Genomic DNA, 25,471 nt, shown 5'->3' on the forward strand with positions numbered 1-25,471 from the left:
TTTTTTTTTTTTTTTTTTTTTTTTTTTTTTCAGGTTTCCGTGTGAGGTTTAATACTATATGCATCAAAACATCAAAGCTTTTTTTCAGAGACATATACTCTCAAGGTGAACTGTGGATATCGTAGATGTCTATTCTGAGGTCTTCTGTGGTTCCAGACACAGCAGGAAGTGAATTGGGAGGAGCCAATACCACCAGATACCAAAGGCAACCATGGAGGGGCAGTTTAATTAATCACTGTTCTTAAATTTGTCATTGATATAAGACACCCAGTCCAGAATCAGCTGCCCAGTTGGTAGGTGACTATAGCGCCATGGTACCCGTGGTGCTTGACATGGGAATCCAGTGCCTGACATGGGAATCCAGTTCTTCCCCAATTCCAAGTAGGGTGGGCTGGGAGCGTGGAAACAAAGCAATGCCACCTACAGCCCTCCACATTTACTTTTCTTACTGTTAATGTAATCACCCATGATGTAGCACAAACATGATTATGAATATAATCAAATGTGTGTCTGAACATGATAAAAAATAAAAATTGTATATTTAAACTCTATGCATGGCCGGGCGCGGTGGCTCACGCCTGTAATCCCAGCACTTTGGGAGGCCGAGGCGGGCGGATCATGAGGTCAGGAGATTGAGACCATCCTGGCTAACACGGTGAAACCCCGTCTCTACTAAAAATACAAAAAATTAGCCGGGTGTGGTGGTGCGCGCCTGTAGTCCCCGCTACTCGGAGGCTGAGGCAGGAGAATGGCGTGAACCCCGGAGGCGGAGCTTGCAGTGAGCCAAGATCGCGCCACTGCACTCCAGCCTGGGCGACAAAGCGAGACTCCGTCTCAAAAAAAAAAAAAATAAATAAATAAAAATAAACTCTATGCATATACTTTATATTCATAGTGTTACTCATCTTACATAGTCATCTGCTCACAAATACAACATTATTACAACAACATTAATAAATATAATATTAAAAGGAAGATCACTTTTGAGAGCTCTGTCCAGCAAAATAAATAAATAAATAAATAAATAATCATACAGTATTATCTGCACACTCAAATTTGGATTCTTTATTGCTCTGCAGATTTCCAGAGTTCAGAGTTCAGAGAACAGTAGGAAAAGTAAATAAGTAATAATATTGTGTAGTTTAGAGAGTGAGTAATCAGTCTAAAACTTATGATAGGCTGAGCATGGTGGCTCACGCCTGTAATCCCAGCACTTTGGGAGGTCATGGTGGGTGGATCACCTAACCTCAGGAGTTCAAGAACAGCCTGGGCAACAAGGCAAAACCTCATCTCAACAACAAAAAAAAAAATACAAAAAAAAAAAAAATAGCCAGGCATGGTGGCATGTGCCTGTGGTCCCAGCTACTCGGGAGGCTAAGGTGGGAGGATCACTTTAGCCTAGGAGGTGAGGTTGCAGTGAGCTGAGATCACACCACTGCACTCCAGCCTGGGTGACAGAGTGAGACCTCATCTCAAAACAAAAAGAAATGTATGATAAAATAAAATAAATTTAATATCAAGATCCCTAAAACAACATAATAAACAGGTAAATTCTTACCTCTGAATGCCTGGGCACTAGATCCAATACATCCCTTTTGCTCACAGACCAGTGGAATGTGAGCCCAGGATTAGCATTGCTGAAGGAGAAAGGGGTCTGGGTACTGATAACTCCCATGACATAAATTGGCATCTGAAAATAAATAGTGGCATTGTGCTATACAACCTGCCCAGTTGCAATTATCAGAATAATGAACCCTGAACAGAGCCATCATACTGACCTTGGTAGCTGTGATGAGCCGAGTTGCAGCTGCAAGGATCCTAACAGCCCTTAGCTGAACAACTTCAATCTGTACTTCATCCTGCTCAACAGGGTGGAGAGCAAGCTTAGGCTAAGAGAGAGTTTCTGTGGGGTGGACAGAGATGCTTATGATAACTAGTTTGTTACTGTTTTTAACATTCAGTAAAAAACCTTACCCATGTTTACTGCAGCACTATTCACAATAGTCAATATTTGGAGGCAACCTAAGTGTCCATCAACAAACAAATGGATAAAGAAAATGTGGTACATATATACAACAGAGAACTATCAGTCATAAAAAGAATGAGATCCTGTCATTTGCAACAACATGGATGGAACTAGAGATCATTATGTCAAGTGAAATAAACCAGGCATAGAAAGACAAAGACAAACTTCACATGTTCTCACTTATACATTTGTGGGAGCTAAAAGTTAAAACAGTTGAACTCATGGAGATAAAGAATAGAATGATGGGCTGTGCACAGTGGCTCACTCCTGCAATCCCAGCACTTTGGGAGGCTGGGTGGATCACTTGAGGTTAGGAGTTCAAGACCAGCCTGACCAACATGGTGAAACCCATCTCTACTGAAAATACAAAATTAGCCGGGTATGGTGGCACGTGCCTGTAGTCTCAGCTACTTGGGAGGCTCAAGCAGGAGAATCACTTGAATCCTGGAGGCGGAGGTTGCAGTGAGCCGAGATCATGCCATTGCATTCCAGCCTGGGCAACAAGAGCAAAACTCCGTCTCAAAACAAACAAACAAAAAGGTAGAACAATGGTTGCCAGAGGCTGGGAAGGGTAGTGGGTGGGTAGGGGGGATATAGGGATGATTAATGGGCACAAAAATATAGTCAGATAGAATGAAAAAGATCTAGTATTTATAGTATAACACGGTGACTACAGTCAACAATAACTTATTGTTTATTTAAAGATAACTAAAAGACTATAATTGGATTGTCTGTAACACAGAAAGGATAAATGCTTGAAGTGGTGGATACCCCATTTACCCTGATGTAGTTAATATGCATTGTATGCCTGTATCAAAATAACTCATGTTCTGTTGGGAACAGGCCCCCAAATCTGGCCATAAACTGGCCCCCAAAATGGCCATAAACAAAATCTCTGTAGCACTGTGACATGTTCATGATGGCCATGATGCCCACGCTAAAGGTTGTGGGTTTACCAGAATGAGAGCAAGGAACATCTGGCCCACTCAGGGTGGAAAACTGCTTAAGGCATTCCTAAGCCACAAACAATAGCATGAGCAATCTATGCCTTAAGGACATGTTCCTGCTGCACATAACTAGCCAAAGCCCATCCCTTTGTTTCCCATAAGGAATGCTTTTAGTTAATCTATAATCTATAGAAACAATGCTTATCACTGGCTTGCTGTCAATAAATATGTGGGTAAATCTCTGTTCATGGCTCTCAGCTCTGAAGGCTGCCAGCCCCCTGATTTCCCACTCCACACTCTATATTTCTTTGTGTGTGTGTCTTTAATTCCTCTAGCGCCACTGGGTTAGGGTCTCCACAACTGACCTGGTCTCGGCAAGTGGTGCCCATACATGGGGCTCCAATCCAGGTCAAAGGGTCACCAGAGTGATGGTTGGAGAACGTGGAACTAAGCTGGAGGACACCCGAGTACTCTTAAGCAATCCCCGTGGTGAGTAAGAAGGAGAGCTTGGAAGCATCAGGGTAACAATGGGACAAGAGTGGGCTCTGGTTCATTCCACCTTGCAACCTTTTCACACTGATGATAAGGAGGAAGGAAAGTATATCGAAATAACAGAAGAGGTGACAGAGCAGGTTTGTTTGCCAGTTAAAGCTAAAGTGGCAAAGGAGGAAGAGGTTCATCCCTACCCTTCTGCACCCACTCCTTATTTTGAAGAAGAAGAGTGGCTTGACCCTCCAGATCTTTCTTTTCCGGAGGACACTGGGCAAAAAGTAGTTGTCCCAGTGACTGTTCAAGCAGTGCTTCGAGCAACTGCTCTCAGTTCTATTCAGGCAGGAATCCAGCAAGCTAGAAGAGAGGGTGATATAGAGGCTTGGCAGTTCCCTGTTAGGATACATCCCCCAGATCAACAGGGAAATATAACTATGTTTGAGCCTTTTCCTTTTAAAATACTTAAAGAGTTTAAACAGGCTATCAATCAGTATGAACCAGATGTATGCCTAAAGTGTAAAAAAGGAAAACATTGGGCTAATCAGTGTCACGGGAAACACCATGAGGGGCCTTTCCCCGACTCCATTCCAAACCCAGACATTTCCAGCTCAGGCCACTCCCTCACCCCTGTACAATGTCTGTCCCCCACCACAGCCGGTAGTGCCGCAGTAGATTTATGCTGCACAAAAGCTGTGAGCCTTCTGCCTGGGGAACCCCTGCAAAAAGTACCAACAGGAGGCCGGGCACGGTGGCTCAAGCCTGTAATCCCAGCACTTTGGGAGGCCGAGACGGGCGGATCACGAGGTCAGGAGATCGAGACCATCCTGGCGAACACGGTGAAACCCCGTCTCTACTAAAAAATACAAAAAACTAGCCGGGCGAGGTGGCGGGCGCCTGTGGTCCCAGCTACTTGGGAGGCTGAGGCAGGAGAATGGCATAAGCCCGGGAGGTGGAGCTTGCAGTGAGCCGAGATCACGCCACTGCACTCCAGCCTGGGCGACAGAGCGAGACTCTGTCTCAAAAAAAAAAAAAAAAAAAAAAAAGTACCAACAGGAGTCTGTGGACCCTTGCCAGCAGGGGCAATAAGATTACTTCTAGGTAGATCTATTTTAAACTTAAAAGGAGTGCAAGTACATATAGGAATCATTGATTCAGATTACAGTGGGGAAATTCAAATTGTTATATCTCCTTCTGTTCCCTGGAAAGCAGAGCCAGGAGAGTGTATAGCAGAGCTCCTGATTGTGCTGTATGTAGAAATGGGGAAAATTGAAAAACAAGAGGATTTGGAAGCACAAATAAACAAGGCAAAGCAGCTTACTGGGTGAATCAAACTACTGATAAACATCCTACCTGTGAAATAACTATTCAGGGAAAGAAATTTAAAGGTTTGGTAGATACAGGAGCGGACATTTCAATCATTTCTCTACAGCACTGGCCATCCACGTGGCCAATTCAACCCACTCAATTTAACATAGTTGGAGTTGGTAAAGCCCCTGAAGTATATTAAAGTAGTTATATTTTGCATTGTGAAGGACCCAATGGACAACCTGGGACTATTCAACCAATTATAACTTCTGTACCTATAAATTTATGGAGAAGAGATTTATTACAACAATGGGGAGCACAAGTTCTAATTCCAGAACAATTATATAGCCCTCATAGTCAACATATGATGCATGAAATGGGGTATGTCCCTGGTATGGGACTAGAAAAATATTTGCAAGGTTTGAAGGAGCCGCTTCAAGTGGAAAGACAAAGTTCCTGCCAAGGGTTTAGGATATCATTTTTGATGGCAGCCATTGTTAAGCCTCTAGGACCTATACCTTTAAAATGGTTAACAGATAAGCCAATTTGGATAAAACAATGGCCGCTAAGTAAAGAGAAACTGGAGGCTTTACAGGACTTAGTTACTGAACAATTAGAAAAAGGACACATTGCTCCAACATTTTCCCCTTGGAATTCTCCAGTCTTTGTTATTAAGAAAAAAATCTGGTAAATGGAGAATGTTGACAGATCTCAGAGTCATTAATTCAGTTATACAACCTATGGTGGCATTACAGCCAGGACTGCCTTCTTCTGCTATGATTTCAAAAAACTGGGCTTTAATAGTCATAGATTTAAAAAAAGACTGTTTCTTTTTTTTTCTATTAAGATTTTATTGTCATTAAAATTGGGATGCAAGGATTATAAATTCAGAAAATATAAAATGTACATGAATTTCTTATATTTTTACCTAACAGAGTGACTGAGAATAAAATAAACATGAGTTTTGTGAAATCATGGACTCTTTCAAAATCATGTCTAGTAGCATGGTCTCACTTGAATGATTTGTCAACAAGTGCCATCAGATGTTAGTGAAAATATTCTCACAATGGATTGAAATTTAAGCACTACACAAGCATAAACTTTCTTCTCACTTCAAATATGAAAACAGTACAGGTATAGAAATTTACTTATCCTGACAAGTAATAAACTCTGATATAAAAAATCTCTCACCTTCCCTAAAAGAGTAATGCCTTGTTCTCTAATTCAATTCCACAAAAGATTAGTTGAAAAGTGAACCTGATATTATCTTTTCTTGATGCCACTCAAAGTCTGATCACTTGAATATTAACTCAGATTCCATAATCTTAAAAGTAGCACTAACATACCAGCTTAAATGCCCAGAACAGGAATGGGTTATTCTTTTTGACTAGTATATCCTTCCTTTGCTTTGCCTGGTGAGCTCATCGTCTAGTTCAAACATTACTTAACATTTTAAAAACCTTTACAGAACTTGAACTCTTCAAAGGGTGGGGGAGGGTTTCCTCAAAGGAAAAATTGAGTTGTTTATCAAAGGGAGGAATAAAAGAAGCAGGTATTTGTCTCATTCATCTAGGCTTCTCCACTGTAACCTAGCATTGTATAAGGCACATGACAATTCCTCAGTGCTAAATGAGAGAATTAAATCAGATGGTTCTGGAGTTAGGACCCTTTCCGTGTCTTCAAACTTGTCACTTTTTTTCTTTGGTTCCCACTTACGTTTGACAAATAGACATGTATCTTTTTAAACAGTTATCTACCTTTTTTTCCAAGAGAGGAATTCTCCCATTTCAACCTAGTATCTCAGTATAACTGGATAACCTCATCCCACTCAGAAACAGGCCAGATTCCACTGGGTTGCGCATTGGGAGGAGAGCGCTTCCAGTCCCACGTCTTTACAGGAATCTTCCTGGTCTTACCATAGTTGGCTTCAATGTATTCGAGGGTTTTACAGGGCACATGGACCGTCATGTCTACAAACTCAGTCCAGCACAATGTAAACTTAGGAAACAGGTACTTGAATTATTTTCCTGTTTTGGCCTGAGTGACTCCGTTCCGCATGTGATCAGTTTCTTCACAGAAGAAAAAAATGTCAAGTTTTACATCGTCTTTTCCCTGGAAGGATAGTTCCAAGCTGTCTTCTACCTTCCCAAATTTGTGTTTGAGCAGAAGTCCTGCATCCTGAAATGCTAAAATAATATCAGATTTGTAATCTTGTATAAAAATTCCTAGGTCGCCGGGCGCGGTGGCTCACGCCTGTAATCCCAGCACTTTGGGAGGCCGAGACGGGCGGATCACGAGGTCAGGAGATCGAGACCATCCTGGCTAACACGGTGAAACCCCATCTCTACTAAAAAATACAAAAAACTAGCCGGGCGAGGTGGTGGGCGCCTGTAGTCCCAGCTACTCGGGAGGCTGAGGCAGGAGAATGGCATGAACCTGGGAGACAGAGCTTGCAGTGAGCTGAGATCCGGCCACTGCACTCCAGCCTGGGCGACAGAGCCAGACTCCGTCTCAAAAAAAAAAAAAAAAAAAATTCCTAGGTGGACATCTTTGCTATAAGGAATAATGTTGCATTGTCGATACCATCCTAGACAAGTCCCACTGCTCAGCCAGAATGGTACTCCCAATTTGTTTAATGTTTTCGCTGCTAGTTGCAGTAATTCCTTTGCACTCTTCCGAAAGACCACGGCTTCCACAGTGTTATCATCAAGGTACTGCTAAAAGAATGCTCGAGCTTCTTTATATCTACACTCAATAAACCTACAGTGTGGTACTTCTTCTACAAAGCTCATTGGATTCTTTGGAATGAGAACTTCCAGTCCATCAACAGTAACTTGCTGTAACTCTGGCCTGTCAAAAGCTCCTGGATAAAGACCAAACTGTAACTTTCGGAAGGGAACAAATTTACTGTCAATGTGTTCTTTAAGTCTCAAGCAGCCATGCCAGAGGTGGTTGCCACTCGTCTCATGGAAGACTACCAAGCGGATCACATGAGTGGCCAATTTGCAGATATAGTGCAGGGGGATTTCCATTCCAGAAAGGGAGTCTATCCTGTCTAGCCGGGGATCTTTACTCTCAATCTTTAGGCACTGAAATCCCATATTCTCAGCTACCCGAAACCAGCCTTCCTCATTCCTCCATAGGTGAGACTGCAGTGCAAGTGCAGTAAAGTCTCTTGGAACACAGAAAAACCTGCATTGGGAAATGGAGCCATGAGACGTATTTTTGACTTGTTCAAAGTTTTTATTAATCAATTCCAATACCAAAGGATCAATAAGAAACACTGGTACATTTTGGTTGGATGTTAGCATAATAAATTTTTTAACTGCACGCCACTGTGTGCCATCAAATCCAATTCGGCTTCCTTTGGATTTTGACAAACCAGCTCCATTCTTTGTTGATAAATAGTGCTTGTAGTAGTACAACTGAAACAGCAGAAATGCAGAACTTGTCAGCGTTAACAAGGCCAAAACCATGTTCTTATTGATTCTACTCATTAGTCTGTGGTGCTCACTTGTCTTTTGAAAGTATCTCAGTCGTTTTCATCTTTTTGGATTTGGAAAGGAAGATAATTTTGTTTTCTTTGAAATCCAGTTTTTTAAAAACTAGGTTATGCAAGGATGTTGATGACTGTATATTAGTTTTTCCTCATTCAATGTGTTTCCTTTCAATCTTTCTTTCCATAGGTCCTCTCAAATGACACTTCTTCAGTGAGGTCTTCAATATTCTTCCAGGTTAGAAGTGCTCCCTCCACCTCTAACCTAGTTTTACCTTCCTGATGACACGCCCAGAAGTGTGGGAAGGGCTGGCCAAGTGAAAGTCTACCACGTGATGCTCATGGACTGACTGAGGAGTACCCAGCCTGGAGCGCGCTCAGCCTGTGGCCAGCCTCCCCACCAAGGGGTAGGCAGGTGCCCAGCTGGAGGATGCCCGGTAAGGGCACCTAAGCCACCAGCAGTACTTGTCTGAAGGCGCCCACCCATCCCGGGCTACCGAGCTGAGCCTGCCATACCTTACCTCACTAAAGACTGTTTCTTTACTATCCCCTTAGCTGAGCAAGATTGTGAATGGTTTGCATTTACAATTCCTGCAGTAAACAACCTGCAGCCTGCTAAGCGTTCTCATTGGAAAGTGTTGCCACAAGGCATGTTAAACAGTCCAGCAATTTGCCAGAGGTGTGTAGAGCAAGCAATTGAACCTACTCATAAAAAATTTTCACAGTGTTACATTTTTCATTATGTGGACGATATATTTTGTGCTGCCCCCACTCGAGAAATATTACCCCAATGTCATGATCACTTGCAAAATTTGATTTCTCGCACCAGTTTAATTATAGCTCCTGACAAAATTCAGACTACTACTCCTTACTCCTACTTAGGGACCTTAGTAAATGACACTACACTAGTGCCACAGAAAGTAATAGGGATCAACTGAAAACATTAAATGACTTTCAAAAATTACTAGGGGACATTAATTGGATACAACCTGCTCTAGGCATTCCTACCTTGCCTTGAGTAATCTATTTTCTATCCTTAGAGGAGATCCTAGTCTCACTAGCCCTGGACAATTAACAAAAGAGGCTGAGGCACAGTTACAGCTGATTGAAAAGCAAGTCCATAAAGCTCAGATAAATAGAATAGATTCAGAGAAGACTCTAGATTTGCTAATTTTTTCAATTCAGCATTCACCTACTGGTGGTGTTGTCCAAGGGCAGGACTTAGTAGAATGGCTTTTTCTTCCACACACTAATTCACAGACTCTAACTCCTTATTTGGATCAAATTGCTACCCACGATAGGAAATGGGAGAACTCAGATTGTCAAATTACATGGATAAGATCCTGGAAAAATTATTGTCCCACTCACAAAGGCACAAATACAGCAAGCTTTTATAAATAGTCTTACTTGGCAAACCCGTTTAGCTGATTTGTGGGTATTCTCAATAATCATTTTCCTAAAACAAAATTATTTCAATTTTTGAAATTAACTAATTGGATTCTCCCTAAATTAACTAAATTTAAACGAATTAAAGGTGCTGAAAATGTCTTCACAGATGAGTCTAATAATGGTAAAGCTTCTTATTCTGGCTCGAAAGGTTAAGTTTTTCAGATGCCCTATACTTCAGCTCAAAATGCAGAGCTCATAGCTATAATTGAGGTATTGACTGCTTTTGATATGCCTATTAATGTGAGTTCTGATTCTTCATATGTGGTTCATTCTACACAGTTAGTTGAAAATGCTCAGCTATAATTCCACACAGATGAGCAACTGATGACTTTATTTACCCAATTGCAAACAGCAGTTAGGAGTAGAATGCACCCTTTTTACATCATTCACCTTAGGGCTCATAAACCTCTTCCAGGACTTTTAACTGAAGGGTATGGAATGGCTGATCGCCTAGTTGCTACTACAATATATAATGCTAGACACTTTCACAATTTTTTTTTTGAGATGGAGTCTTGCTCTGTTGCCCAGGCTGGAGTGCAGTGGAGTGATCTCAGCTTACTGCAAGCTCCGCTGAAAGAAATCAGGCACATTCCTCAGCCCCGGGCTCAACACAAACAGGCCCAGTACAAACACATCCCACCATATATCTCTCAATTTCCTGAGCCCAGTACAAACACCACCTGGAAAATCCCCGATAAGGACACAGCCGTTTGAGGTTTTACTGAAAGCACGGGAACCAATAGAAAAACTACTAAATGTATAACTTAAAATGTAAACCAATTGTAATGCTGTAACCAAAAAAAATTCCCTTGTTCCTCTGTAACTTTACGTATCCTACTTACATCGGGCTATAAAAAGCAAGCACTCACACTGTTCGGGGCCCTCTTGTATGCTGTGGAACGGAGGGACTAAGTTCGAACTTGCAGTAAAAGATCCTTGCTGCTTGGCTTTGACTCTGGACTCTGGTGGTCTTCTTTGGGGAACAAACGGTCTGGGCATTACATCTGGGGGCTCGTCCGGGATTCCCCAAGCCCACCAGACCCCTGGTCAACGGATCTACCAGGATTGATCTGTTGATAGGTGAGCCGGCTCGTCTCAGTTTGTCTGTCTGTGTCTGCTCTGAACCTGTATCTGTGACTCGCGAGGTCTGAAACTGAAGCTGACGCAGTCCTGGCGGACGCACTAAAGGACAGCCAGCGGAGACCGGTGGGAGACGTCCCCTGGCTCTCGTCTGATCTAGATTTTTATCTGAACTGATTCTGACCCTGGCTTCCGGAGCGTGCTTGCAGCTAGATATTATTTATACGCCAGATTTCCTTTACAGGAATTCTAACCCATATTCTTTTACAGGAAGAGACTACAAATTATTACAGGATGGGTAATACCCAGAGCACTCCCCTATCTCTCCTTACAAGTAATTTCAAGGATGTTAGAGCAAGGGGCCATGATCTTAGTATGGAAATCAGGAAGGGAAAGCTAATTACTCTGTGCCACTCCGAATGGTCTGCCTTTGACGTGGGGTGGCCACCCGAAGGGACGTTCCAACTTCCTGTCATCACTAGAGTAAAGTCCAAGATTTTCCTACCTGGGCGTGCGGGCCACTTGGATCAAATCCCATATATCCTCATATGGCAGGACCTTGTTGAGAACCCGCCTCCTTGGCTGTCCCCTTTCCAATTAGCCCCTGAACCCTGTAAGGCACTGGTTGCTCGGCCGCTAAAATCCAAGCAACCGACTGCCCCCCCCATCCTGTTCTACCTGATAACAGGGACCCACTGTCCACAGAACCCCCTCCGTACCCCTCCGGGCCCCAGGCCCCAGCCCCCCGGGCTGAGCCACGCCGCGGGAAGGAGCAGGCAGATGGGAGGCGGCCAGCACACCCAGACCCACTGAAAGTGAAAGTAACTCTGAAGGGCCGGCAGGGCGGACGCGAGGGCGCACTTTGCGGGCTAGCCCCCCCCCCCAGCCGCCTGACTCCACAGTGGCTCTACCCCTTCGGGAAATAGGGCCCCCAGATGACACGAGAATCCCCAGGCTCCAGTACTGGCCATTCTCCACCAGTGATCTGTATAACTGGAAGACTCAGAGTGCTCGGTTCTCAGACAACCCCAAAGATTTAATGGCTTTACTGGATAGTGTCATGTTCACCCACCAGCCCACTTGGGATGATTGTCAGCAGCTCCTCCGAATCTTGTTCACAACGGAGGAGCGAGAGAGAATACAGGTAGAAGCTAGAAAGCAGGTCCTGGGGGACGACGGTCAACCGACTGCCAACCCCGACCTCATAAATGCGACTTTTCCTCTGACCAGGCCGGCGTGGGACTACAACACGGCAGAAGGTAGGGGACGGCTACACCTTTATCGCCAGACTCTAATGGCGGGTCTCCGGGCAGCTGCTCGCAAGCCCACTAATTTGGCTAAAGTATACTCTGTTCTGCAGGGAAAGACAGAAAGCCCAGCTACCTACTTAGAAAGATTAATGGAAGCTTTTAGACAGTACACCCCCATAGACCCAGAGGCTCCAGGAAGTCAGGCAGCTGTCGTAATGTCTTTTGTAAATCAGGTGGCCCCAGACATTAAACGGAAACTCCAGAAATTAGAAGACTTAGAGGGAAAACAGATTCAGGACCTCCTTCAGATAGCCCAGCAGGTTTACAATAACAGAGATACTCCAGAAGAAAAGCAATTTAAGGCCACTGAAAAAATGACCAAGGTCCTGGCAGCAGTAGTACAGAAAGAGCATCTACAGCCAGAGAACACCCAACCTAGGTGGTCCCCCAGACATGATAATCTGAGCAAAGACCAATGTGCATACTGTAAGGAAGCTGGCCACTGGGTAAGAGACTGCCCCAAAAAGAAACAACGAGGACAGGGACCCCCTAGGTGTACACCCGTACTAGTCACTCAAGACGAAGACTAGGGAAGACGGGGTTCGGACCCCCTCCCCGAACCTAGGGTAACTTTGCAAGTGGAGGGGTCCCCAGTTTAGTTCTTGGTCGATACGGGAGCACAGCACTCGGTCCTAGTTAAAACTAATGGAAAATTATCCTCCAAGTCCTCGTGGGTACAAGGGGCCACAGGAATTAAGAAATACCCCTGGACAACACAAAGAACAGTAAACCTCGGAGCCAGGAATGTAACCCATTCTTTCCTGGTCATCCCTGAGAGCCCCTGTCCCCTATTAGGGAGAGACCTGCTAACTAAAATGGGAGCACAGATCCATTTCCTCCCCGAAGGGCCCGTCGCAACCAACTCCCAAAATCAGCCTGTGTCCGTCCTGACTATAACCCTAGAAGATGAGTACTGGCTCCACCAGGAGCGAGCGGCCCCTGACCAGGACATAGCAACCTGGCTCCAGCAATATCCAGGAGCTTGGGCGGAAACAGGGGGCTTAGGACTAGCAAAACACCGTCCTGCCTTGTTTGTTGAACTCAAGCCTGGGACAGACCCCGTGCGGGTACGCCAATACCCGATGCCCCTAGAGGCCAAAGAAGGGATTGCACCACATGTTCGCTGGCTCCTCGACCAAGGGGTCCTTCACCCATGTCACTCGCCCTGGAATACTCCATTGTTGCCGGTACGAAAACCTAGTAGCGGAGAATACAGACCTGTACAAGACTTGAGAGAAGTCAATAAGAGGGTTATGGACATACATCCAACTGTGCCTAACCCGTACACCCTCCTGAGTACCCTAAACCCTAAACATCAATGGTACACTGTTTTAGATTTGAAAGATGCTTTCTTCAGTTTGCCTTTAGCCCCTCAGAGCCAAAAGCTCTTCGCCTTCGAGTGGACTGACCCTGAGAGGGGCATAAGTGGCCAACTGACATGGACCAGACTGCCGCAGGGATTCAAAAAGTCTCCTACCCTGTTCGATGAGGCCCTCCATGAAGACCTGGGTGAGTACCGACGCAAACACCCTGAAATAACCTTACTACAGTATGTTGATGACCTCCTGATTGCTGCTGAGACCCAAGAAGCTTGTATTCAAGGGACCAAGGGTCTCTTACAAGCTCTCGGGAACCTAGGCTACCGAACCTCGGCAAAGAAAGCTCAAATCTGTAAATCAGAAGTAACATATCTGGGGTACCTGCTAAAAGGAGGGCAGCGCTGGTTAACAGATGCCCGGAAGCAGACTGTTCTGCAGATCCCCAGGCCACAATCCACCTGACAAGTAAGGGAATTCCTGGGGTTGGCAGGATTTTGTAGACTATGGATACCTGGGTTCACAGAGCTGGCTAAACCCTTGTATCAGGCAACACAGGGGCAGCAGCCATTTAATTGGACAGAAGAAGCCGAGTCGGCTTTCCAACAGATCAAAACCGCCCTACTCTCTGCGCCTGCACTGGGACTACCTGATGTTACCAAGCCCTTCCACTCATACGTAGACGAGAGCAAGGGTGTCGCCAAGGCGGTAATAACTCAGAACTTAGGCCCCTGGCGGAGGCCGGTTGCCTACCTGTCAAAGAAATTAGACCCAGTGGCTGCCGGGTGGCCCCCTTGTCTCCGAATGATTGCGGCCACGGCCCTGATGGTACAAGATGCTGATAAACTTGTCATGGGTCAAGAATTACGGGTCGTTACCCCCACATGCCATCGAGGGTGTACTCAAACAGCCACCTAATCGATGGATAAGTAACGCCTGGCTCACCCACTACCAAGGACTACTACTAAATCCCCTCAGGATAACTTTCCTGCCCCCAACAACCTTAAACCCTGCCTCGCTGCTGCCCAACCCGGACCTGGACGCCCCGCTCCATGATTGCACCGAGATACTAGCTCAGGTGCACGGAGTTCGAGAGGACCTGCGGGACCACCCACTTCCTGACGCTGACCTAGTCTGGTTCACTGATGGGAGCAGCTTCGTACATCAAGGCCAGAGGTACGCTGGAGCGGCAGTGACTTCAGAGACTGAGGTAATCTGGGCGGAACCCCTGCCCCCAGGGACATTGGCCCAGAAGGCCAAACTGATAGCGCTCACCCAAGCTCTTACCTTAGGGGCAGGGAAGAAACTGACAGTATACACAGATAACCGATATGCTTCTGCTACGGCGCACATACATGGGCCCATTTACAGGGAGCGAGGGTTACTAACGGCTGAAGGAAGAGATAAAAAACAAGCAAGAGATCCTAGCCGTGTTAACAGCCCTATGGAGACCAGAAAAATTGGCTATTGTACATTGCCCAGGGCATCAGAAACCAACCACTCCAATTGCTCAAGGCAACTTTCTGGCAGACCAAACTGCAAGGAGTGTGGCAAAGGCTCCCAGCCAACTCCTTGCACTCCAGCTCCCTGATCCGGGCCCCCGGGACTTGCCATATCTCCCTGATTATTCAGAACAAGATCTCCAGTGGATCGACAAACCTCCCCTGAAACAGATCCAGAATGGGTGGTGGACTGATACTAATGGCCAAACCATCCTACCAGAAAAATTAGGACAACAAGTGTTAAAACACATCCACCGAGCCACCCACCTGGGTGCCCAGCGGATGATAGACCTGATCAGACGCTCCAAGCTCAAAATCAGACATATAGCCGAGATGGCCAGCAGCATCGTGACAAGTTGCAAAGTCTGCCAGCTTAACAACGCCCACCCCCAATCCCAGGCTGCAACGGGAACAAGGCTCAGGGCAACCAGGCCCGGTATCTACTGGGAAGTAGATTTTACTGAGATAAAGCCAGGAAAATACGGGTATTGGTACTTACTTGTCTTTGTAGATACTTTTTCAGGGTGGACTGAAGCATTCCCAACCAAAAGGGAAACTGCTCAGGTTATAGCAAAGAAAATTCTGGAAGATATCCTCCCCAGGTATGGCTTCCCCGTCCAGATAGGGTCAGATAATGGGCCCGCCTTCGTCGCTAAGGTAAGTCAGGATTTGGCTTCCATCCTTGGGGCAAATTGGAAACTACATTGCGCTTACAGGCCCCAGAGTTCAGGACAGGTAGAAAGGATAAATCGGACCTTAAAAGAGACCTTAACTAAATTGACTATGGAGACTGGCGCTAATTGGGTGGTCCTTCTCCCCTACGCTCTGTTCCGGGCCCGTAATACCCCTTACAGACTGGGCCTTACCCCTTACGAAATCATGTATGGCAGACCCCCACCCCTGGTTCCCAGCCTAAAAGATGATCTGCTCAAGTCTGAAACAGAAAATGTCTCTGAACTCTTATTTTCCCTACAAGCCTTGCAGAAAATTAATCAAGAAATCTGGGCCAAGCTGAAGGAACTATATGAGACTGGTCCCCCACTGACACCCCATCCGTACCAGCCGGGAGACTGGGTCCTGGTTAAGCGACACCGACAAGAGACCCTAGAACCCAGGTGGAAAGGACCACTCCAGGTACTCCTAACCACACCCACTGCCCTGAAGGTAGAAGGCATCGCGTCGTGGATCCACTACACCCACGTCAAGCCAGTGGACCCAACCTCCGACCTTCTGGGGCCAATCACGGCGGCGGCTGAAGCACCAGCCACGTGGACTGTGGACAGAGCTAAGAACAACCCCTTAAAACTCACCCTGCGCCGGCAGCATAGCTCACTGCAAACATGCAGTTAGGTAGTCTAACCCTAACGTTAGTCGCCCTAGTGGCCGCTGGGGAAAACACAAACCCAGCTCCTAATCCCTTTGTCTGGAGATTCTGGCTTTATGAAAACCAAACCCACCCTGGACAACCTCATAAGCCCGGGAAATTATTGGCCAGTGCTGATTGCCCCTCCTCAGGGTGCAATAGCCCAATTTTACTAAATTTTACTGGTTTTCAAATAGCCAAACCAATGGCACCAATAATATGCTTTGAGTTTGATCAGACTAAATACAATTGTAAACATTACTGGTGGCACCAAAATGCCGGCTGCCCTTATAACTATTGTAACATCCATAAATTCTATTATTGGGGTGAGGAAGAACAGTTAGATACTAAGTGGCCCTTCCATCGCAGACGGGATGGAGACTTTTCATATACATGGATAGTCAGAAACCCCTGGAACTCCCGCTGGACCACGCCTCAACATGGGGCTGTATACTACTCCTCCTCCTCCACATGGCCTAGCAGTCACCTCTATCTGTGGCGAGGTCTAGTGCAGGTACGGCCCCCTGGTCCATGGGAATATCCAACGACAAGAAAACAGACTAACACAAGATTTACGTCCTTTCTCCTGGTTAAAATTATTACAAGAAGGATTAGAACTTGCTAACCTTACAGGACTTCACAGCTTGTCTGGCTGCTTTCTGTGTGCCACTCTAGGGCGTCCACCGCTAACCGCTGTCCCTCTGCCATGGGGATCCTCTACCTCTGCCCAAGCTAACAACCTCCAAAACCTCTCATATGCCCCTATCCCTAACGTGCCACTATACCTAAGCCCCAGTCAGGAGAAGTTTCCCTACTGTTTCTCAGGAACTAATTCCAGCCTCTGCAATATCACTGCAACGCCCCCTAGTACCACCCTAAGGGCTCCGCCGGGCATATTCTTCTGGTGTAATGGAACATTATCTAAGAACCTATCTGGTCCCTCTGTTACCAACCTACTGTGTCTTCCTGTCACATTAGTTCCCCGGTTGACCCTACTAACTGCCGGCGAGTTCCTGGGATACACCGGTAACTGGACTAGTACTGCTATTCACCCAGTCCCTAGACCGAGACCTGCACGAGCCATATTTCTCCCCCTCATTGCAGGAATCTCCCTCACCTCATCCCTCATTGCAGCTGGACTGGCGGGGGGAGCCCTAGGTCACACCCTCATAGAAAGCAACAAATTATACCAACAATTTGCCATTGCTATGGAGGAGTCGGCTGAGTCCGTTGCCTCCCTTCAGCGACAGCTCACGTCCCTAGCTCAGGTAACCTTGCAGAACCGGAGGGCCTTAGACCTACTCACTGCTGAAAAAGGTGGTACATGTATGTTTCTAAAGGAAGACTGTTGCTTCTACATAAATGAATCAGGGCTTGTAGAGGACCGGGTCCAACAGTTATGCAAGTTAAGCACAGAAGTAAAAACACGGCAGTTTGCTTCAGCTGCAGACCAATGGTGGAATTCCTTGTGTTTTCCCTGTTAGCCCCCTTCCTTGGACCCCTGCTGAGTCTACTATTTCTGTTTACCGTAGGACCTTGTGTTGTTAACAGAATTCTACAGTTTGTCAGGGAAAGGTTTGACACCGTACAGCTCATGGTCCTCAGAGCCCAATACCAACCTGTAAACGCTGAAACAGAATCAGACTTATAAGACCCAAGATTGGTTCTAGAGGTACCTAAGAAAAGGGTGGAATGAAAGAAATCAGGCACATTCCTCAGCCCCGGGCTCAACACAAACAGGCCCAGTACAAACACATTCCACCATATATCTCTCAATTTCCTGAGCCCAGTACAAACACCATATATCTCTCAACTTCCTGAGCCCAGTACAAACACATCCCACCATATATCTCTCAATTTCCTGAGCCCAGTACAAACACCACCTGGAAAATCCCCGATAAGGACACAGCCGTTTGAGGTTTTACTGAAAGCGCGGGAACCAATAGAAAAACTACTAAATGTGTAACTTAAAATGTAAACCAATTGTAATGCTGTAACCAAAAAAAATTCCCTTGTTCCTCTGTAACTTTACGTATCCTACTTACATCGAGCTATAAAAAGCAAGCACTCGCATTGTTCGGGGCCCTCTTGTACACTGTGGAACGGAGGGACCAAGTTCGAACTTGCAGTAAAAGATCCTTGCCGCTTTGGCTTTGACTCTGGACTCTGGTGGTCTTCTTTGGGGAACAAACGGTCTGGGCATTACACCGCCTCCTGGGTTCACGCCATTCTCCTGCCTCAGCCTCCCAAGTAGCTGGGACTACAGGCACCCGCCACCATGCCCGGCTAATTTTTTTGTATTTTTAGTAGAGACGGGGTTTCACTGTGTTAGCCAGGATGGTCTCGATCTCCTGACCTCAGGATCTGCCCACCTTGGCCTCTCAAAGTGCTGGGATTACTGGCGTGAGCCACTGTGCCTGGCCAACACTTTCACAGTTTAACCTGTTAATACCTCTGGTCTCACAGTGCAGATACAGCATTACCTGGAAAGAAGCTAAAGCTATTATCCAGCAATGCCCAACTTGCCAAATGATACATTCCTCATCTTTTACAGGAGGAGTTAATCCTTGAGGATTGGAACATAATTCTCTTTGGCGAATGGATGTCACACGTGTTCCCTCGTTTGGGAGACTAGCTTATAAACATGTATGTGTGGACACCTTTTCTCACTTAGTCTGGGCTACATGCCAATCAAGAGAATCTTCTGACTCTGTTAAACGTCACCTTTTGCAGTGTTTTGTGGTGATGGGCATTCCAGCTCCTATTAAAACACATAATGCCCCAGGCTATACTAGCCAAGCTCTAGCTACATTTTTCTCTATATGGAATATTAAACACATTACTGGTATCCCATATAATTCTCAAGGACAAGCCATAGTGGAAAGAATGAACCTCTCCCTAAAATAGCAGTTGCAAAAGCAAAAGGGGAGAAATAGGGACTACAGGACACCACATATGCAATTGAATCTAGCATTATTGACTTTAAATTTTTTGAGACTGCCTAAAGGCCAGATGCTATCAGCAGCTGAACAGCATCTACAGAAACCAGCTGCAAAGACAGAAGCAGAACAACTGGTTTGGTAGAGAGATCCGATAACAAAAAGTTGGGAAATAGGTAAAATAATAACTTGGGGTAGAGGTTATGCTTGTGTTTCTCCTGGACCAAATCAACAGCCGATTTGGATACCATCAGGACACCTGAAACCTTATCATGAGCCAGAGGCTGAAGAGATTCTGGGAGAAACCTGAGGATCCCCTGGTTGAAGCCATGTCGAGACTGATGCTGAGGAGGACCTCAGTTGTCACAAGCACCACCCATTGAACACAGCCACCTACCTAGAGACAGATCAAGAAGCTGTCACAGATGGCAGAAGAAAACCTGAGGAAAGCGGGACAACCAGTCACAATGAGTAATTTAACAAAAGCTATGATAGTGGTGATCACCATTGCCATGAGTATTCCTTCAACAAGGGCTGGCACAGAGAACAATTATACTTATTGGACATATTTATCAATCTTGGCTGGCAATAATGCCTGGGTGTAATCACTCTATGACACAGTTACACATGCTTTCTGACCTCAGTATTTACCACAATAAATCTGCTCCTATAATTGAGGCATACCGCCCTCAAAAACCTATTTGTTAACAGAAATGAACCTGGCCAGAAATAATGAATGTACTTGTTTGGGAAGATTGTATTGCAGAACAGGCAGAGGTGCTGCACAACGATTCCTATGGAAACATTATTGCATTATTGATTGGTCCCCTAAGGGAATGTTTAGCATGAATTGCACCTCCCACTCTGTGTGCCATGGCCACACTATGTTCAGCTGGTCTGAACAAAATGGTTAGATGGTAAAAATGATAAGAAGTACGGCAAGAGTTCCTATTATCTGGAAACATGGCAGTAGAATGGCACCTCAACCTCAAATTATATGGCCCACTGTAGGAGCTAAACATAAGGATTTGTGGAAACTATTAATGGCTCTTAATAAGATTCAAATTTGGGAAAGAATAAAAAGGCATCTAGAAGGACACTCTACAGACTTGTCTTTGGATATTGCAAAATTAAAAAAACAAATATTTAAAGCATCCCAGGCACACCTGACCTTAATGCCAGGAACTGGAGTGCTTGAAGGAGCTGCAGACAGATTAGCAGCTAGTAACCTGTTAAAATGGATAAAAACACTTGGAGGCTCTGTGATTTCAATGATAATTGTGCTTTTAATCTGTGTAGTTTGTCTTTGTATAGTCTGCAGATGCAGATCCTGACTTCTGCAAGAAGTAGCTCACCATGATAAAGCCGCCTTTGCTTTTATTGTCTTGCAAAAATAAAAAGGGGGAACATGTTGGGAACAGGCCCCCAAATCTGGCCATAAACTGGCCCCCAAAATGGCCGTAAACAAAATCTCTGCAGCACTGTGACATGTTCGTGATGGCCATGATGCCCACGCTGAAGGTTGTGGGTTTACCAGAATGAGGGTAAGGAACATCTGGCCCACCCAGGGCAGAAAACCACTTCAGGCGTTCCTAAGCCACAAACAATAGCATGAGTGATCTGTGCCTTAAGGACATGTTCCTACTGCAGATAACTAGCCAAAGCCCATCCCTTTGTTTCCCATAAGGAATGCTTTTAGTTAATCTATAATCTATAGAAACAATGCTTATCACTGGCTTGCTGTCAATAAATATGTGGGTAAATCTCTGTTCGTGGCTCTCAGCTCTGAAGGCTGCCAGCCCCTTGACTTCCCACTCCACACTCAATATTTCTGTGTGTATGTCTTTAATTCCTCCAGTCCCACTGGGTTAGGGTCTCCATGACCGAGCTGGTCTTGGCAATGTACCCCATACATATATATATTATTATGAATTACAAACATTTGGAAAAAACTTATTACATAGACGTATTTGTTTTTCTCTTCTTCAAATAATTCTTTAAGGATGGGGACCAGATCTTATAACAGTGCCAAGTATTCTGTGGGGTTTTCACTACAGATGACATCTTCCATGCCTAGTTGACAAAATGCCAGACGGGGGCACTAAAAGGCTTTACCTGGGCTGCTGACACCCTCCTCATTACCACTCCCTCCCCGTCTCCCCCAGTATGGTTCCTCGATAGAAGAGTAGAAGCAAAGCAGAGCAAATAACCAATACCTGAGAAAACACAATGACTTTGCCAGTATCTTCATTTACCGTCTGGATGGTGCCATGAACCACAGCTGTGCCAACCATCTTCCCTGTAACTTGCCCCCTTCTATTAACAACAGCCACGGTCTGATTACTGATGGAGAAGTGAATGATGGATTGGGGCTGGGGGCCACCTTCAGACATTACCTGGAATTTAAATATACCATTGAATGCCTAGAATATGAGGGAGAAATCATGTCTCTTTTCCCAACATTTTGTCAAAGCAACTTAACTTCTTCATTTCCCCCCATTTCTTGAAAAATATATCCCATATCAACTCAAATGCAGAAGAGATGGAAGTACTGCAAATGATCCATGGGATTCCAAGAGAGTTTTTATATGATGTACATCATAGGCCAGGAAAAATACTAATCTTGTTCTTTATCAGATTCAGTAGTATTTGGGTGAGAGTAAATAAGAGATCAATAGGAAAAGGGGTGTGTGTGTGTGTGTGTGTGTGTGAGAGAGAGAGAGAGAGAGAGAGAGAGGGATAAGGAGAAAAGGTAAATCTTATTTTTCTGCCTGTAAGTTCACCTGCATCATATTCATTGGAATCAGTGTCATTTTCTCTGGAAGAAGTCTGAATGGAGGAAACACCTTGAAGGAGAAAACCAAAAGGACAAGTAACTAACTAGAGTCAATTTTATAACATACCATAGTCATTAAAAAAAATTTTTTTTTAGACAGAGTCTTGCTCTGTTGCCCATGCTAGAGCGCAGTGGCATGATCATAGCTCACTGCAGCCTTGAACTCCTGGGTGCTTCGGCCTCCTGAGTGGCTGGGATCAGAAGTGTGCACCACCATGCCTGACTAATTTCTTTCTTTCCTTCCTCCTCTCCTCCCCTCTCCTCCCCTCTCCTTTCCTTTCTTTTTGAGACGGAGTTTCGCTCTGTCACCCAGGCTGGAGTGCAGTGGTGAGATCTTAGCTCACTGCAACCTCCGCCTCCCAGGTTCAAGCGATTCTCCTGCCTCAGCCTCCCAAGTAGCTGGGATTACAGGCACCTGCCACCATGCCCAGCTAATATTTTGTATTTTAGTAGAGACGGGGTTTCACCATGTTGGCCAGGCTGGTCTAAAACTCCCAACCTCAGGTAATCCACCTGCCTTGGCCTCCCAAAGTGCTGGGATTACAAGTGTGAGCTACCACGCCTGGCCATGACTGACTAATTAATTTTTTGCAGAGATGGGGTCTCCCTATGTTACCCAGGGTGGTCTCAAACTCCCGGGCTCAAGTCATGCTCCTGCATCAACCTCTCAAAGTGCTGGGATTACAGGCATGAGCCACCAAACCCAGCCCATCATGATCTCATTCTAAGGAAAACTCCTAATTATATACAAAAAAGTTACACACAAAGATACGTAATTTTATTTATAATAGCAAAAAATTTAAAAGTATTTAAGTGGGAATACTTAAATAAGTTATATATCCACTCACTAGAGTAAAAGTGACTATTAAAATTATGTTTACAGTTAACTTTCTTTTTTTCTTTTTTTCTTTTTTTTTGAACACATAAAAGTAGAACAGCTGGCCGGGCGCGGTGGCTCATGCCTGTAACCCCAGCACTTTGGGAGGCCGAGTTGGGTGGATCACGAGGTCAGGAGATCGAGACCATCCTGGCTAACACGGTGAAACCCTGTCTCTACTAAAAATACAAAAAATTAGCCAGACATGGTGGTGGGCGCCTGTAGTCCCAGCCACTTGGGAGGCTGAGGCAGGAGAATGGCCTGAACCCGGGAGGCGGAGCTTGCAGTGAGCCGGGACTGCGCCACTGTATTCCAGCCTGGGTGACAGAGAGAGACTCCGTCTCAAAAAAACAAAAACAAAAACAAAAACAATAACAAAAGTAGAACAGCTGGGCGGTGCAGTATCTCACACCTGTAATCCCAGCTACTCAGGAGGCTGAGGCAGGAGAATTGCTTGAATCCGGGAAGCAGAGGTTGCATTAAGCTGAGATCGCGCCATTGCACTCCAGCCTGGGCGACAGGGCAAGACTCTCTCAAACGAAAAAAAACAACGGTTGCCTCTAAGAAGTGAAATTACAGGTGATTTTCATTTAACATCTTCAAAATTTGTGCTTTCCAAATTTTATTTTATTTTCTTTTTTTTTAAGAGACAGGGTATCATTCTGTCACCCAGACTGAAGTGCAGTGGCACAATCACAGCTCACTGCAGCCTGGAACTTCTCCTGGGCTCAAGTGACATTCCTGTTTCAGTCTCCCAAGTAGCTGCGACCACAGGCATGCACCACTACACATATTTTTGTAAATTTTCTATGAGAACTGTTTTATACAGAGAAACAAAACCAAAAATACTGCATGTTGTGCAAGAGTTAGACACTATCCTTTTTTTCAGTCAAATGATTTTTTTTTTTTTTTTGAGACAGGGTCTCTCTCTGTCACTCAGGCTGGAGTGCAATGGCACAATCACAGCTCACTGCAGCCTCAACCTCCAGGGCTCAAGTGATCCTCCTACTTTAGCCTCCTGAGTAGCTAGAACTACAGGCACACCACCATGTCTGGCTAATTTATTTTATTTTATTTTTATTTTGGTAGAGACAGAGTCTCACTATGTTGCCCAGGGTGGTTTCATATGCTTGGGTTTAAGTGATATTCCCACCTCAGTCTCCCAAACTGCTCACACGGTGGTGTGAGCCACTGTGCCCAGCCAGTCAAATGATTTTTAACTTGTATAAACTAACAGAAAAAGACAAATGATGTTAAGCAAGAAAAAGTACAAATTTTGGGTGAGATAATTTCCTTACTTCAATGTGCCGAGGAGTTGATGTGTATTTTCTTCCCATCTTGTCCCTAGCAATAGCCACAAGTGTGGTTTGGCCAATAGTGGTAGCTCGAAGAATATAATTTTCAGAGTATTCATCCTGTTCCTCCATTAGCCTGCAAAAACCCATGTATTTTCAGGTGAGAAAGATTTTTGTTTTGTTTCAAGATGGGGTCTTACTCTGTCGCCCAGGCTGGAGTGCAGTGGCATGATCTCGGCTCACTGCAGCCTCAACCTCCCAGACTCTAGGTATCTTCCCACCTCAGCTTCCTGAGTAACTGGGACATACCACCACGCCTGGCTAATTTTCTTATTTTTTGTAGAGCCGGGGTCTCACTGTGTTGCCCAGGCTGGTCTTGAATTATGGATTCAAGCAATCCTCCTGCCACAGTCTCCCATCATGCTGGGATTGCAGCATGAGCCACCACTCTTGGCCAAGATTAGGTTCTGAAAGTGGCCAGTGGTGCATCTTTCCAAGGTGCCTAACATTTTCTGCTCATTTTAACTCTGGTTAGGGGGAATTGCCAGAAAATAAATTTCCAGAGTGAAGACAAATTTCAAGGGAATGGTGGAAGGCTCATGAGAGGCAAAATTTTGTTCTAAGGCTCCAGAGGAATAAGGGCAATATAAAAACAGACTGGTAGAATTGCAAATACTAAATTGCCTGAAATTCCTGAATTTCTCCTTTCTCAGAGGGGAATACCAGTACCTCTGCCTCTAAATATATTTTTGAAGGGTCCTCTAGCCTGAAGCACCCCCAAAAGATATCACCCAAGGAGAAGTTTCAGAAATTGGAAATATCAATGACACAAGGCATCTGAGGACCTCGAGAGAGAGAGAGAGAGAGAGTGTGTGTGTGTGTGTGTGTGTGTGTGTGTGTATTTTAAGAGATGTGGGCCTTGCTATGTTGCCCAGGCTGGAGTGCAGTGGCTATTCACAGGCGCAATTATAGTGCGCTATAGCCTCCAACTCCTGGGCTCAAGTGAGTCTCCTGCCCTAGCCTCCTGAGTAGCTGGGACTACAGGCATGTACCCTCACGCCAGGCTCAAATAGGTATTTTGTAGAGAGCTGAATATGGGAAGAGAGTATAGGCTGAAATGTATTCTAACAAAAAAGTAAGGGAGAAAATCTGAAATAATCTAAGGGAAAGCTGACCAGGTTACTAGGAGGGAGAGTCTTATGGTATTATGCATAGGGGAAAGGAAGTATTGAAATGGTACT

The 25,471-nt window shown here is 45.2% G+C and overlaps 2 protein-coding genes across 3 annotated transcripts in view; both read right to left on the reverse strand.

Annotated features, from left to right (window-relative positions):
- Positions 1-25,471, reverse strand: part of NUP210L (nucleoporin 210 like) — a 170,117-nt gene that overhangs the window by 54,175 nt on the left and 90,471 nt on the right. For both annotated transcript variants that reach the window (XM_025405070.1, XM_025405061.1), the window contains exons 23-27: positions 24,234-24,366; positions 22,006-22,068; positions 21,439-21,618; positions 1,779-1,859; positions 1,559-1,690 (exon numbers count right to left, since the gene is read on the reverse strand). In XM_025405070.1, coding sequence (XP_025260855.1) covers positions 1,559-1,690; positions 1,779-1,859; positions 21,439-21,618; positions 22,006-22,068; positions 24,234-24,366 — 589 coding nt within the window. The remainder of the gene's footprint in view (positions 1-1,558; positions 1,691-1,778; positions 1,860-21,438; positions 21,619-22,005; positions 22,069-24,233; positions 24,367-25,471) is intronic.
- On the reverse strand, positions 6,568-8,435 carry LOC112636410 (fukutin-like). The gene is given in 2 exon segments (XM_025405097.1): positions 6,568-7,000; positions 7,312-8,435. Coding segments are annotated over 2 exon segments (1,386 nt in total). The 5' UTR covers positions 8,265-8,435.

The sequence above is a fragment of the Theropithecus gelada genome, chromosome 1 (genome assembly GCF_003255815.1).
Source record: "Theropithecus gelada isolate Dixy chromosome 1, Tgel_1.0, whole genome shotgun sequence".
Classification (NCBI taxonomy): Eukaryota; Metazoa; Chordata; class Mammalia; order Primates; family Cercopithecidae; genus Theropithecus; species Theropithecus gelada.